Raw genomic sequence first — 16739 nt, forward strand, 5'->3', positions numbered from 1 at the left:
CGTTAGACCCCCAAGGATATCTATTAAAGACATCAAAGTCTTCCACTAACCTAAGCCACTCGGTGCCCACGGTCACAGATTGCCAAGTTCTCTTGGTCAACATAACACCAGCGACAAAAAAAAAGGCACACTAGTTTTAACTTTTCAAGATTGACCTCATCATCGCCCTCGCTGCTCAACACACCTAGCCTATCCTCCAAGTTCCGCACAGAGACCACATCCATATCTCCAAAATGTCTAGATTTAAAATCTAAACTCATTGGCATCTCAGGAATATCTTTGGAGCAGTTAAGTCATGTGATCAAACAAAACTCTAGTTTTGAAAATCTTATAGGCCTCTTTCGTATTACCATCCATAATTCATTTTCGGTGAGTCTAATGTCTGCCAACTTATCAAATACCATAACAAACTCCCGGACAATTTATAACGATTTGTGCTACATATCAGTGACCAAATTATGTTCTACTCATCATGACTTCCATCTCGGCCGGATTAAGATACTTAATTATCTTTTCAGAAACATCTACATACCGTCTTAATGTAGTTAACTTGCAAGAAAAACGATCAAGTTTGACCCCCTTCCTTTTAAGAACAACCTAAAAAATGTATTAAATCAATGAATAGTTAATTACGACTGAAATCAGAAGAAATAAATGTTCATAAATAATTAAATATCAAAATAATAAGTTAAATGAATCAGTCGAGATTAAAAAATGAGACAGTCGATGTAAGAAACAAATTGGTCGGGACATAGTCGATAATTCTTGCTACGTAATACAGTCGAGATTCATAACATCATCAGTCGAGATATGAAGCAAATCGGTCGGCACATAGTCGATAATTCGTCCTACGTAATGCAGTAGAGATTCATATCATCGTGCTAAGTAATACAGTCACGATTCATTACATCATCAGTCGAGATATGAAACAAAACAGTCGAAAATGGTCGAAATTTACTATGACTGTACTACGGTAGGAATGTTCACAAACATATGAAAATGTTCATGGATTGATCATATTGATCATGATATCTGATTAATTATCAAACACGAAATATCAAAATCTAAAATAGAAAAACCTAAGTTTCTCGCTGACTTACAGTAAGTTTTTCCTCTGCCATTACTAGCTGCTTGTCGAGAACGAAGGAGGTTACGGGGAGGACAGGAATTACGACGATGACGAAGGATGGCTTCAACGGCGGTTCAATAAGGTTTCGTTCCGACGGTTCCGTTAAAAATTGAAGAGCAAAGAGAGAAAAAATTGAAATTGCAGGAAACCAGTTAATTACGTCAGTAAGTTGAGAAATCAATTATCGAATCGATGAGTGTTAAAATGATTTGTATCTCATTTTGAATTTTTTTTATTCTAACTTAAGATTTTTATTTAAAAGGTAAAATTGTCTTTTTGGCTATTTGTTCAAATAAAAAACAAGACCGTTTCTATATCCTCAAAATAGTAGATACAGATGAGACGGTAGATTATGATACGACGGTAATTTATCGAAGCTAAAACCCTAAACCTTCCCTCCACACCCTCTGTAATCAAAATCAGCAAACAGCGATGGAGGTAGAAGACAAGGTTTCCGAACCCCAACCACACCATAAAGAGATGAAGAGAATCGGGAAAAGGAAGAAGATAGTTGTAGACGAACAAGAAGAGCACGACCTCCGTGGAGAACCTTCAAAACTTCGTTTCTCCTGTCGAGGGAACGAGAATGACGAAGGAAGCATCTATCTCAAAGAAGGCTCTCCATGGAGGAATTTGCAGCTAGTTTTGTCTCTCCAGGACAAAAATATCGACCTTCTAAGGTACCCACTCTTTGTTTGTGTTAAATTATTGCTTATTTTTTTGTTGCTCTTTCTGATAATTGCTGAAAGTTGAATATTGTGTTGCTTCTCAATGCTTGTGTGATTGTAAAATTAAAACTTTCTGCAGACTTTTGGTCACTTTGAAATTTACGACAGTAAAGACTTCAGCTTTACCAGCATTGTGCGATTATTCATGTCATACCACAGGGTGTTCTAACTAGCAGTCTATTTGTTGTTCGTACAATGAGATGCTTATACCTTAAGTGGTGCTTACTGCCAATCTCGTCACTTCGGAAGTGATGAATTATAGTTTGTACTTGTTATTTGGGCATGACTTAATCTTACCAGAAGCGCATAAGAGGCAAAAAAGACTACCGACCACTAGTTTCTTGGTTTGGATATATATATATTGTTTTTTGAAATCCTTTGTGTGGATATTTTCCTCTATGATAGGATTAAATTCCCAACTTCTTTATAAAACTTTATATTTTCCCTGCTGAAAATTTTATAAGAGAAATAATTGCATTGTTTGGTGTCATTTTGGGAGTTTTGGGGTAATAATTTTAAGGAAATTTTTTGGATAATGTTTTGGGAAAACAAAATGTATGTTTTGTTTGTTCTTTTACCTTGAACAAGAGGGAAAATTTGTTTTGAAGAAAGAGAATAAAAATAAATGATAGTTTTATTTTTATTTTGGACGCTGAGAAAGTCTCTGGGAACTGGGAAATGAAAACAAATATTATACTTTTTTCATTTTCTGCTTTCTCACAATCTACCAAAATTTTGAAAGTCAATGATATCTTATTTCTGCCTCAAGGCTCATATTTTTATTTTGGGAATTAGCTGTTTGCTGGATATATGATAAGTTTTTGATGGAAAACAGAAATACGATGCAGGAAGGTGGGTTTAGCATTTGATTATGCAAAAACAAGCATTATCGAAGAGATGTATGATAGCAGTCAGTGTTCGCAGGTGATGCACACTTCAAGGGCATTAGTTTACCTGAATAACTGGGTTCATTCAATATTGATTTCTTCTGAAAAGAAAACAAGGCTCGAAGAAAGCAAATGTAAGTTTAATACTTCTGGGTCATATTTGGATTTTAGATGCTGGAAGATTTTACATTTCTGCTTGGAGCAATCGAAAGACCTGCATGTTTCATTGACCTGTTCAAAGGACTTTTTACGGGTAGTTCGTTGCATTACAATGGATGCATCATCTTATGTACATGATGTTTTCTCTTGCCATGCTGGAACACTTTCTGATGAGCGACTGGAGTTTTATGATGTTGTTCTTGCCTGTACAAAGTTGATCTTCTCATTCCATGGCGGAGTTGCAAATGAAAATTTAGACTTGTGGATAATTCTCATTGATGAACTACTGGAACTCATCTTGAAAATTGTGCAGGGCCAACTTGATGGCAGCAAGCTGGGAAATTTCGTATTGCAATTATCTTCTTGTTTGCTGGAGCCATTTGCCAAATTTTTGATGGTCCATCCAACACGTAAAAATGGTTTCCGCGATTTCATTGATAAGCTTTTTGAACCTTTACTGCGCTTGTTACATGTGCTGCATTGTGATCCTTGTGGAAACAATATTGAATGGAGAAATAATATATCTAAATTGATTAAAGATGTTTTAGCCCACGGGCTATTCCACCCCACTCATATTGATGGATTTCTCAGCTTACAAAGTACTGGTAGATACAAAAATGCTTCTGATACTACACTTAGGGAGGAAAAATTGGTCAATAAAAGTTATCATAGACATCTATTCAATAAAGTGGAAGCTATGGTGGAGAAGAATGAATCTGCACTTATCGGTCTAGGACAGCTACTTCACTTGTTTGTTGGCTGCATCGCAAAGCATAAGGGAGCTTCATTTAGTGGAGGAGGTTTTAGGCAATCTGACGTCAGATCTGCCAGTCGAGTTCCAGCTGACATTTCTCAGAGCGGAACAGTTATTACGAAAGAGAATTCTGAGTGCCATGGCATGAATGCAGAACTGCGGAGTTGCGTTTTTAATTTTTTTGCTCAGATAATGGAATATTTATTGGCAAATGTTAATACATTACTTCAATCTGATGTTGAAGAAGTATCTGTATTATTGAATACTTCCAACATTCTAAGATCAATCAGTATGTTACTAGACAGTGTCTTTACTGAAAAGGTATACCTTAGATTAGAGGATAGCTCTGATGGGGCTTCCAGGAAATTTCTGAAGGTAATATATGGTGTGGTCATGATGTTATTTGCCAAAATCACTCATCTAAAGCTGTCATATTTTGGCTTAGATGAGAGTTCACTCATAGAATTATTGGTTTCTGCAAGAAAGGAGCTTATTATCACGGTGCACCATTTATTAAATATCGAGTATGAAGTTGTTGGGGATGATCTAGAGAGATTGTGGACTATGGTTTTGACCTTTATGAACTACAGCGATCGATCAACGGATGTTTTTGGTCAACCTGTTCTGTCCTTAGAGATATCGAGCCTGGGATGCAGACTAATTGATCTTTATAGCGAACTTCGGCAGGTTTGAAAATTTTCGTATGTACAACTTTGGTCGCTGATAACTTGATTTCAGTGCAAGAACCTCCTATTTTAATTTCCTATAAATGAATGCAATCATAGTAGGTCATGGGAAATTACTAAAGTGTACTGCCTAACAAAATCGTGATATAATCCGTCTTTTAGTTGCATGCTTTCTTTTGATTTGAAGTGTGTGTTTCTTAATTCCGGATTGGTCGACATTCAAACATTATAAGGAGTAGATTGTGATTTCAAATGTATTTTCTCTGACTTGGGATTTTTCTAATTTGTAATGGTATTACTTTATTTTCTTGAACATGAAAAAAAGTAAGTGTGAAACCTATTCTCTCTTTCTTGTTTTCTCTGATTTAAAAAATTTTCTTTTTTTTTTGGAGGGGGTGCGCTGTTTCAATGCTGAACTTTGTATTTAAATTTCTGTACTAATATATTAAGCTATTGTAGGTGAATTCTTCTGTATCTGCACTTTGTAAAGCAGTTTGGCAGTCTATATCAATTCTTGGGGATGATGAATCAAGCACTCCATCACACCATTGTTCTTCCAATTCGAATGCAATAAGCATGCTTTTATGTTCATCAGAATTTAGGCTCTCCCTCAGTAATGCTATTAAAACTATACCAGAAGGGCAAACTGCCGATTGCATTCACCGTTTAAGTTCAGATATTATGGAATCAGTAGAGTGGATGAAGGTTGAACATCAGTTGGCTGGTGCAGGTGAAATTTCTAAACCAAAACTTCTGGGTTTTGACTCTGGGCACTTCGATTTGCGAGCAGAAATCTTAGGCAGGGCCTTGTCTGAGGTGTATGTGATCATTTTGGACTCTATAAGTATCAGTTCTGGGAATAGTTATCTTGTTGGTGTTTCTGTTAAGAATTTGATAGAAATGATAAGTTCTAGTCTAAGTAATGTGGTTCCTCTACGGTCTTATGCTATCAAGAATTTCTCCATTGTTATTGATGGAAGAGCTTCACAGGATAGTACCGGATGTAAGAATGTGTCCACGTGCTGGATTCTGGCGTTCTTGTGTCGCTTGTTATTGTCCTGCAGAAGCTTATTTCGGCAAGTGATCAGCCTGATACCACCTGGTACATCAAAGAAAATGTCTAGACTAATAGATGATTCATTTACCCTGCACTCTGCCAGGGATTGGTTAGAGTTGTCTGGCTTGGCTGACAAAGGCTCTTTTTCTTGGATCCTCCGACCTTCAGCTTCTTTCCATGAGGTTATACGTTCTCTCTCGGGCATTTGTATTCAAGATTCTGTGGTGCTTTGCCCACCTTTGATCTACATATTAAATGCCATGGCTATTGTGAGACTTGTTGATCTAAATAAGTTGATAGAGTCTTCTGAATATGTGCTTCACTGGCAGCAAACTAATAATCAGTCAAAGTTGAAAGATGACACTGGTCTATCTTCATGCCCTAAGAAAATCCGGAAATGGACAAGGCACGTCTCAAAAATGAGGGAAGAAGCTGCAGACCTGACAAAATTCATGATGGAATTTCTTTCGTCAGTGTTTAAGGACCTGATACCTACTTCCTCGGTTGATGTTGGAATTGATGACAGATTCAGCCAATGCCTGAACAATAATGGTCTGAAATTTTCTGTAGGTTTCATTAATGAAGAATCGTTGCCATGTGCATTGTGGTGGATCATTTGCCAAAATGTTGATATATGGTGCTCTCATGCCACCAGGAAGGACTTGAAGAATTTTGTTTCCCTTCTAATTAAGGCTTCCATTTCCAATGAAACAAATGCTGTTGATCTCGCTAGACTGCATAATATCGGCAAGCCTGGCCATATGAAGAAAGTCTATGCACATCAAATTGCACTCGAGTTTCTGAGCAACACTATCACATATGAACAAAGGGTATGATAATATCTAGGAGAATGTCAGCTATTTTTCTCTCCTGTCCTTTCTAAATTATGTTCCTGTATGCTCACTGTCTCTTAGTGTTAAGACCTTGTACTGACTATGGACAGCTAGTTGAACATTTTTGTATTCATTCAGCTGTGGGTCCAGAAAGACTTCTTACGAGATAATTTATTGGTCACTGGAGGGGATTAGCTGAATGAGTTATTAGAGGAAGCCACCTTCTCCAAAAACATGTTCTTATACTTTGTTTCTAACCTACTAGGAAGTCTTAGCAATAATGAAATTCAAAATGTGATGTGGCTTTGAACGAGGGACTGTAGCATATCCATAGAACATAAATGACTAACACTGGCTATTCTGGCACTTATAGTGCTTCCTGAAAAAGTCGTTCCTAGATATTGCAAGGAATCATTTGTGCAGACTGCTACTTGCATGTACTTTATTTTCTTCCATTTTCCTTTTATTCCCTCACCACCACTTGTGGGTGTTTCCTCTAACATGTCACGCCCTAACTGTTTGCCACCGTAGTTTGTTTGCAGGTACTTGGCACCAAGGTTTTGCGCAAATTTGCAGAAGTCAGCATTATTCTTATCTCCTACTCCTGAGGTTGATCTGAGTAAATCACCTGATTGGGATGAGGTTTGTTCTGTTCTTGGGAACTTATCTCTTGATGGAATTGGTTATTTTCCACAAACAAAATCCAGCACAGTTCCAGATGAATCTTGCAGTGAACATTTTAATGTCAAGTTGTCTGTATGTCGGTGTTTGCTTACCCTTTTGATGCGGATGCCTGAAGACTATTTCAGTTTGAGATCATCATCATTGTATATCACCTGCATTCTCAACCTCGAGAGGTATATTGTTGACATTTAATTTCCATACATATTCTGACTGATTTACATTTGCATCCCTTGTAATTGATACCGTGTTCATGGTTTGAGATGGTTTCTCTCTTGTTGGAATCAAAAGATATGGTTCATGTAAGGTTTTCTTGTGTAGGGTTATCTGCTACTTCTAGTAAATAGTCAAACTGAAACGAGAGGAGATTCACTGTTCTTGATTGCTACCGTTTATGGAGTAAAAATCAAGACTCGATACTTCGTAAAAGTATATAGGTTTTGAGTTTTATATAGTCCCTCTTTGCTTCAGTTTAACAATGATCTGTGTACAACACAGTTCAATACTTGTCATTTTTCTGAAATGGGTGGGATACTGCGATTGCTTAGCTAACATCTTCTGTTTTTAACAAAGGTCGTATCTTAGTTTGGAATTGGTGCCTTTACTTTTGTTGATGAATGGAGTGTGTCTTTGGCTGCCCACAAGGGCGGATATAATGAAAGAAAATACATGTGACTGTTACTAATGAATTATTTGATAGGATGAAGGACAGGGCTATTCAACTTTTAGGAAATGCTCCATTTACTTGCACACTTGAAAATTACCCTTGACATTATGAATTCGAACCTAAATAATGTCTTTATTTAATTTTTTCTGCCAATTATTCTCATCTTTTCATCCAATATTGACGGAGTAGATCATTACCGTGCAATACAGGCTCCTGGTTGGCAGCTTGCTACAGTGGAACGATGCATTGAATATGCAGAGTGCTCTTGAGATCTTCCAATTGTTTGTATCATGTCGAAGGGTTCTCAAATTTCTAACAGCAGCTTCTTGCAAAGAAAACATCAATGGACAACCTGAATTCCCATCCAGACTTCTGGAATACTCATTTCCCCTATCCTGGCTTCCAAAGTCATTGTTTGTAGTTATTGGATTTCGACGTGCATTTCCTAAAGATACTTCCTTTGAAGTGCAATTTGCTTGTTGTTCACTGATGGATCATACATCTAACGTTTTGCTAATGGTAAGTAGAGATACATTCGCACGTGCATTTAACTCGTGCATATCTAAGAAGCTTCACAGAAAGAGAAAAGAACTGAAGCTGAACGCCAAGGAGTCTGAGCTATCAGAGTGCACTCATCTAGTGAATCACCATGATAATTTGGTTGAGGGGAAAAGTATCAGCAATGTAGCTAAATTATTGGAAGAATTTCTAAAAAACTCACTCGACAATTTTGTGGATACATGTGTAGACAAGAAATTAGAACGTTTGGCTGGATTGCAGGGGCTAAATAAATTATCGGCCACAATGGCTTGTTTTCAGGGCCTTTTTTGGGGCTTGGCTTCCGCGTTAGTTGATATAAACACAGTTAATTGTGATATCAGAATAAAGCTTTCGAGTTATAATCCTGACCTGATGACCGAAATTGATTCATGGGTTCATACATGCGTCAATTTCATAATTTTTTGCTTGAAAGCTGTTTTGCTCGAGGGTGATACATTTCTCAATATACCAGTATGGGATGCTAATGTATCGGGGACTAGAGAGTCCTCAACTAGTGGCTATGATTGTTCAACTAATGCTTCAGTTGAGGGAGAAATGCAACCTGCTGGAAAAATGATACCATCTGATATAAAGGGTGATATTGCGGAGTCTAATATGAAGAGAGAGCCCCACCCAGCAAATCCCAAGCTTGAAGCTTTGTTGACTGAGGTTCAACATGAGAAAAATTGTCTGAAGAAGAATTTATTATTGGAACTTTTGAGGGGTGAAAATGCTGATATGGGTTTCTTTCTCCAACAACTTTTTATTGCTTGTTCAGCTGTTTTGCGATTGAATTTGCAGATCAACCTTAATTCAATATCTTGGGGCTGGGTTCCTGTAGTAGTAAACATTTCTCAACATCTACTCTTGGATTTCTCAAGCAGTTATGAAATGACCAATCAATTCGCCTTTGTTTGGTTACTTGGTGTTGTCAAGTTTCTTGAAGAGTTGGGCAGTTACTTTTCGCAATTTGATCCTTCATTGTCCAGAGATTTGTACGTCAAGCTGGTTGGCTTACACATTATGGCAATTGGAAAATGCATCTCTTTACAGGGAAAGGAAGCAACATTAACTTCTCAAGAGAGGGGATTGCATGTTAAATTGCTGGCTAGTACTGTGGAATCTTATCTTTCTGAGGAAACAAGTAAGCTGGTCGAGCTTAAGGCGAGGCTGAGGATATCATTTACATCGTATATCAGGAAATCATCTGAGTTGCATTTATTATCAGCCATTCAGGCTGTAGAGAGAGCTTTAGTTGGGGTGCAGCAAGGCTTGATGACAAATTATGAAATATGTTGTGGAAGTTCAGATGGAGGAGAGGTTTCTGCTGATGTGGCAGCAGGAGTTGATTGCTTGTATTTGATTCTCGAATTTGCAACAGGTAAATCTGAAAATAAGTACATCTGTTATTGCATCTCGTTTATGGTGCAATGTTTTAATTTTTTGAGCTGCCATTTCTATTGCGTATTATTTATATGCAATGAGAGGATCCATTTGTTTTGAGGTTTGTTATAAACATCAATTTTCACTGTCGTTTAAGGGATGGACATCTATTGAAAATTACCATTTGGCCTTGCTTTCCTTATAATGGGTGTATTCCTGCAATCAGTTTCCTTTTCTACTTCTATTTACTACTCCCTAAGAAATTACCTTACTATCCATCTTTTAAGGTTGATGTGATGTGATTGGTAGGTGAAAAGCTTCAGGTGGGTGACTGGGTGGTGACAATAACTTGGATAAAGTTTGAGAACAAAAATTATGCTGCAATTTTACCCTAAATAGCTTTTCTGCCAACTCTTTTTTCCGGTGTGACACTTCTGGTTATGCTGTATTATTTTCTCTCTGCTGACTTCTCTATTTATTTATACCTAGGATGTGAGGCTCGATGGATTTAACTCAACCAGCCGTGGGATTGTGTTGGCTACTTGGTGTATCATTTTATTGATGTTGAGTTTTCTGTTTCTGTGTGGTTTGCAGGACACAGACGTTTGAATATGATCAAAAGACACATCCAGAGCTTAGTTGCATGTCTTTTCAATGTCATCTTGCATTTGCAGGCTCCAAGTATCTTTCGTGGTTGTATCGATTCCATCAAGGCTTGTGCGAGTCCTGATCCTGGATCTGTTGTTCTCATGTGTGTTGAAGTACTGACAAAAATTTATGGAAAACCATCCTTATTCCAAATAGAGGCTTACCATATTGCACAGTCCCTGCGTGTGCCTGGGCCACTCTTTCAATATTTTCTCAGTCTTCAGATTCCTGAAGCTCCAGTTAGAACTGCATCTGGAATTGGTAATGCTGACCAAAAGTTTTCAGCAGAGCTATATTCTGCATGTTGTCGTCTGTTGTGCACCGCTCTTAAGCATCACAAAAGGTATTCTCCTTGTTTTCTGAACCATTCTCATCCCACTTTACTAGCTTTCTTAAACACACACTAACACGCCTTTATTAATCTTAATCCTTATCCTCTTCGTTGATAGTGAGACCCGGCGGTTCATAGCTCTTGTTGATGATTCAGTTGGTGTTCTTCTTCATAGCTTGGAGATAGTGAATACTGATCCAGTTGTTGAAAAATCCAGTTATGCGTGGGAAGTAAGCAAGGCAGTAGAATGTGCCAGTAGCCTACGAAGAGTTTATGAAGAGGTTTGTTTTATGAATACATCTCGCAGCCTGGCAGCATTCTTTGCTAGTTGTTATCAGTGTTCATTGCTGTAATGGTTCCCTACTATGAAACTCTCTTGATGTAGCTGTTTGACTTGGACTTTGCATAGAATCATTGTGACTGATGCATGCAGAGTTGACACCAAGTTTGTCTTTCTTAATGGACCTAATGTGTGTTTGATCTACCTTTGCTTGTCATTGTTGGTAGAGTTGGTCCATCAGTAGCTAATGTTTAAGTCAGTCATTTGCACAGCTTTTTCGCTTAATAATCACGTCGTCTGTTTTGGCTATGAGAGGTGATACTGATTTACATAGTGCCAAAAACAACTGCATGGTGGATGGAAAGGTTTTTGGCTACGAATTTTCTTATTTGCTGGCATTTTTTGATCAACTGTCCTATAAATGTGGAACCTTTCCAAGAATCGAGAGAATAGAATGTCTTTCTTGAAACATTCAACACCTTGTCAGAATGGTTGGACAATCTATACTGTCTGAATTTATGTTATATTTCGTATGGCTGGACTGAAAAATGTCAAGGGCACATTAGCTGCATCTCCTGTTGTATATGTAGACATATCTCCAGCCTGCTATTTATGTGTTTCATTGCGGTCAAGCTACTCATCTGCTGTATACTGCAGGTACGACAGGAGAAGGAAGAATTGGGGCAACATGCATTTAAGTTTTTGTCCCGCTACATCAGGGTTTATTCTGGACATGGACCGGCTAAACGAGGCATAAGAAGGTACTTTTCTGGTCTGCTTCGTCAGTTTGCTGTACCTTAGCTGCAATGCTTTCATTTCTGCCCCTCACATCCACATATGGTCGCTGGCAATAAACATAGTTGATTTTTCCATCTCTTCAGGGAAGTTGATGAAGCATTGAAACCTGGCATCTATGCTTTGATAGACTCCTGCTCAGTGGAGGATCTTCAACTTCTTCATACCGTTTTTGAAGGTGAACATTTCTGTTGAATCAAATTTCATATTCAAACGCGAAGCACTTGGTGCTTCGCAACACCAAACAAAAGGAAGAATTTACTGGCGTGTGCCTGACTATTGCTGTTTTGTTTTTACAGAGGGACCTTGCAGAAGCACTCTGGCAGCCCTACAACATGATTACAAACTTAATTTCCAATTTCAAGGGAAAGTTTGATTTCACTTTCTTTTCGGATTTCGTAGGAACACGGACCTGTTCATTTGCTCGAACGAGATGCACATTGGTGATTCTTCGAGTATGTAGGAAGATCATGCCACTGCCAGACGGAGAGCTTCATGGAACCATAACTAGGTGGAATATCACAGCACCCTTTTTAAATCGCGAGTATCCTGGGTTATTGTTGGAAGTGGGATAGAAATTTAAATTTAGCATACCTTAGGTTTTTTTTTTCCATCTTCTCAAAGGATAGAAGGCAGAATTTTTTTTATGATGGATTATTGTGAGTTGTAACGTAAGTAATAGTAGTTTTAATGGGACAAATATATTTTTGGTCGTCTTATTTGCATTTTTCTCAATTTTAGTTATGTTAATAGTTAATTTTTATTTTCAGCTCTGTAACTTGCATTTTGTTTTTTCATTTTTGGTCTTGTTAAGGTATATTTTTATTTTGTAGTTTTGTAACTTATATATTGTTTTCATTTTTTGTCGTTTAACAATGTTATTTTTATTTTTTATTTTTGTTTTTACCAAGTCTATCGTGATTGCTGGTCATAAAGAATAAAAAAATAAAAACAAATACAAGTGCAAGGATAAAAAAGATTAGATCAATATATAAGTTATAAAACTACAAATGAAAATCTATTTTTAAAAATCTAAGTTAAATTGTAAGTTACATGATTGAAACTATAAATTCATCGTTGTGGAAAAAATGTAAATAAAAGAACAAAAATATAGCCTCGCCTGTTTCACTTTTACGCTCGGCCTGTAACTCATAATAAACTCGACGTAGGCGTATTCAAATAAATCATGGACCAACGTAGATTATACAAATTGATAGTGAAATTTTTGATAAATTAGAGCACTAAAAATAGTGGGGGTTTTTTTTTAGAGGAAAAAATAGTGGGGTTTTAATCAGCAAAAGAAGCCACAAATTTGTGACTTTAAGCATGATGAATAATGCTATCAAACTTTGTTCTAGACAAATGGCACCAGTGATCACTCGAGTGGTGGAAGTGAAGTAGACCCCATTAAAAAACTAATGGGGTCGATGATTTTAACAACCCCAAATATGATGTCTATATATATTTATTTTTATAATATTGGTTGTGTCGTGTCTAGTATATCATGGATTATTGAATTATCGACTTACATGGATTATATAAATATTTTTTTGTTGCTTATGAAATATGCGTGGAACACGTAAATAAATATATAATGATATCCTCTAATATGACATTCATAAAGTAAAAGCTATCAATCAACACATCTGATTAGGTGAGCGAATTAGGAACTTTTTTCTTCAAAGATGATTTTGGAAATTGGAAGAAGCAAGTAAAACTCAATCAAGGTAACAAATGGCAACATTTTAGTGGACTCGTGGAGCCGTGGGGGCATTACACGTTCGTCATGTTGATCAAATTCCCTGTTACATTTAATTAGGGGGAAAAAACATATATATATAATAGTTTATTCAACCCAATATCAAGATAATTGCATAGTATAGTTGTATATAAACTAGAGAGTAGGTTTAATGTGAAATAATAGACTTGAGTTGGTTTTTCGCATAAAAGTAATAATTTTTTATGTATTGGATCATTTAAAAGAACTATCCAATAAATTGACATGTTGAACAATTTCATGTAAGATTTTGTGGCTATCTAAACTCCTCTAGAAAAACAAAAGTCGACCAGAAATATATTTGATATAAAAAAATTGATTTCAATCATCTAAATAATTCGATATCATATTTTCGTCCTGTTGAAATTTCCTGTACATTTAGATCTAAACATACATCTATAATAATTTATACGATCTAATATCGAGTTAACTGCATAATATAGTTGTGTATGTTACCTAAACTTCTCCAGAAAAGCAAATATCGACAAGAAATCTATTCGATATAAAAAAAAAAATTGATTTAAATCAACTAAAATAATTCGTCTCTCCCCTCTTTATTTACTTTTTGAAAGGGGAATTGTTTCCCCAACGTCATATCTCCCCTCTTTATTTACTTTTTGAAAGGGGAAATTGTTTCCCCAACTTCATATATATATATATATATATATATATATATATTAATATATTATAATTTTGATTTTTTTATATTGTGAAATTTTAATTTTAGTCCAGAAAAGCAAATATCGACAAGATATCTATTCGATATAAAAAAAAAAAAATGATTTAAATCAACTAAAATAATTCGTCTCTCCCCTCTTTATTTACTTTTTGAAAGGGGAAATTGTTTCCCCAACTTCATATATATATATATATATATATATATATATATATATATATTATAATTTTGATTTTTTTATATTGTGAAATTTTAATTTTAGTTCACTGCTTTTATTTTGTTTTGTTTTTTTTTTAATTTTAGTCATTTTCCGACTTAACGCTCACATAGGCCGATTGTACTAATATAATGTTTACGAATATAGTGTCACATTAGCACTATAAAAAAAAAAAGCTAAAATGACCCCCAAAAAAAAATACAGAACTAAAACTGAAATTAGATAACACAAAAAACCAAAATCACAACTTCCCGCATCTTTTCCGAAAACTATGATTTAATATTTTCATATCAAAATCATAACTTAGTGTCTCTTTATATTGAAAAAAGTTGGGCGTTGAGTGGTATAAATAGTTAGGCCACCATTCTCAAATCTCAACCACCATAGAATTAGTCCACCACGTACAAGAGTAATAACTAAGATCATATAATTGTGATAACTAATTAGTTAATTCTCATCGATGTATTACCAAAGAAGGAACAGTGCCTCTTCAATCTTAGATGTGTTCTCCCTTAACCCTCCACCGTATCCAGTTCTCTTCGTCTTGGCCCTCATCTTCGTCTTCCTCGGACTCCAATGGTACGTCTCCTACGAATCCGTCGTCGAATCCACTGAAGAAAACATGGGATGGGTGCTGATAGCAGTGACACTGATCTTGGTTTTTGCTGTCAAGTGGCTGTCCAGTTTCGAGGATCCGGGCTGGTGGTTCTACGGCCGCTCTCCGTGGGAGAGGCGGCAGATGGCGTCCTACTTCCAGCCGTCGGACGGCGGAAGCTCGCCGTGGGGCGTGGCGGCGGTGATCGTGCTGTTGCTTGTTCTGATGCAGTATCAGTCTGTTTTTCTTGATAGTTGGTTCATATGAGTTGTGAAGCTAGAGTGAGTTACTTACAATTGTCTCATATATATTGTTCCTCCAAATTAAGGATATGTGGCTGGCTGTAAAATTTAGTCCCAAGTTTTAGAAGATTTTGTTAGTAATATGATCATATAATTGTGAAGCTAGCTTGGGATCCATCCTTGTAAATATTTATTAAATATGAAGTTTTGTTGATGTGATATACAAACTCGTTTTTTTTTTTTTTCGTTATTTTAAGATAGTGTTGAAAGAATTTTTAAGAATTACTTTTTAATTTTTCATAAATAAAATTTCAAAATTTTATTAAGAAAAAGCTAAAAAATACTTATCAGAAAATCTGTTAAACACTAGCTAAGTTGTATTTAATTTTTGATAGTTTTAGTTCATTATAGTACTGTCACCAAACATCATGGATCTACTCATCCTTGGTCATGAAATACCAAATGGGTTACACCAATTATTCCTCCTAAACAAGTTTCTCTTTTATCCAAAATATTTATTAATTTATTCGTGTTTTTTTTGTCATGATTCCGTCCCAAATATAAATGTCTATGTTCTTTGCCATTTTTTTTTTGTGTGATTGTCTTTTTATCTGTTCTTTTATCAATTACTTTTATCATTAAATACGTTTATCACTTTTAACAATTTTTTTTTATCATATTAAACACTTGCTGTAGGATGTTAAAATGGCATTTTTTCTTTTTTCAAAGAAAAATGTATCTAAATAATTTTCATTTTTTTTTAGAATCAACCACTATAGCATTAAACATGAGCAATGTCCAAAATTACAGACTTGCTAATATGCAAGGGACAAAATTCCTTATACAAGATGTTCACACCCATCACACAAAGAATATAAATTATTATTTAATTGATCCCGAAAGAAACTCATTCCACATGAGTCAGAGTCCGAAAGAGACCCATTCCACATGAGTCAAAGGCTAATTGACTCATGCGGAGGTTAAATCGAGGGATGCGCACGAGCGACAGGGACCTGAAGGGAGCAACATGGCCAACCCCCAAAGCATACCCACAATATTTTAGCAGGGAATATGCTTCACACGAAGATCGAATCCGCAACGCTGATGAATCTCTTTTCACGTCACCTCAGGCCTTACCAACTCGCCTATGTCCCCTGTAAGCAAGAATATAAATTATTGTGATTGATAATTTAGTGGGTCGAAATTAAATGCGTGTCAAGTTAATTTGTTCAAAAAAAAAAAAATTTTTTTTGAGAAGTTTTTGTTCAAATTCCAAGAAGTTCTTTATTTTCGATATAATCTTTGATAATATGATATATTATGTAGTGTTGGTCATAATAATGTCTCTCATAAATTTAGGCAAGATAGGACACGCAATTATGTTGTCCGCCGAGGCAATGAATTGGTTTTGATTTTATTTAATTTTTAATTTAAAAAAATATATTATATCCAATATTATTTAATATCCACGAAAAAGTTAACCCATCATGAAGATACACGCTTGCTTGTTCGTCAATTTAGCAGGATTTTGATTTTTGAACGTGGACTCACATGATTATTTGGATGTGTATTGTACAATTTTATGTGCAACATTATTAAAATTAAAATTTGACAAAAATGTTCAATTTAGTTTGGCATGTATTGGTGTATGAAATTTTTATTCCCTTAAATTTC

The 16739-nt window shown here is 35.8% G+C and overlaps 2 protein-coding genes across 5 annotated transcripts; both read left to right on the forward strand.

Annotated features, from left to right (window-relative positions):
* The first annotated feature begins 1449 nt into the window (after nucleotides 1-1449).
* LOC140859841 (uncharacterized) lies at nucleotides 1450-12356 on the forward strand. 4 transcript variants are annotated; one of them, XM_073262434.1, is made up of 10 exons: nucleotides 1450-1809; nucleotides 2706-4344; nucleotides 4803-6230; nucleotides 6765-7090; nucleotides 7791-9502; nucleotides 10099-10495; nucleotides 10602-10764; nucleotides 11421-11524; nucleotides 11645-11736; nucleotides 11858-12356. In XM_073262434.1, the coding sequence occupies exons 1-10, from the start codon at nucleotides 1562-1564 to the stop codon at nucleotides 11932-11934; spliced, it is 6186 nt and encodes a 2061-aa protein (XP_073118535.1). In that variant the 5' UTR covers nucleotides 1450-1561; the 3' UTR covers nucleotides 11935-12356. The 4 variants fall into 4 exon arrangements, with proteins under 4 accessions (XP_073118535.1, XP_073118536.1, XP_073118537.1 ...); XM_073262435.1 differs by having other exon boundaries at nucleotides 1605-1809; nucleotides 2782-4344; XM_073262436.1 differs by having other exon boundaries at nucleotides 1671-1809; nucleotides 2693-4344.
* Nucleotides 12357-14520: 2164 nt separating this feature from the next.
* LOC140867478 (uncharacterized) lies at nucleotides 14521-15270 on the forward strand. Its single transcript, XM_073272551.1, has one exon. It carries the CDS (start codon nucleotides 14689-14691, stop codon nucleotides 15088-15090), a length of 402 nt encoding a protein of 133 aa, XP_073128652.1. The 5' UTR covers nucleotides 14521-14688; the 3' UTR covers nucleotides 15091-15270.
* The last annotated feature ends 1469 nt before the right edge of the window (nucleotides 15271-16739 follow it).

The sequence above is a fragment of the Henckelia pumila genome, chromosome 4 (assembly GCF_033568475.1).
Source record: "Henckelia pumila isolate YLH828 chromosome 4, ASM3356847v2, whole genome shotgun sequence".
Taxonomy (NCBI): Eukaryota; Viridiplantae; Streptophyta; class Magnoliopsida; order Lamiales; family Gesneriaceae; genus Henckelia; species Henckelia pumila.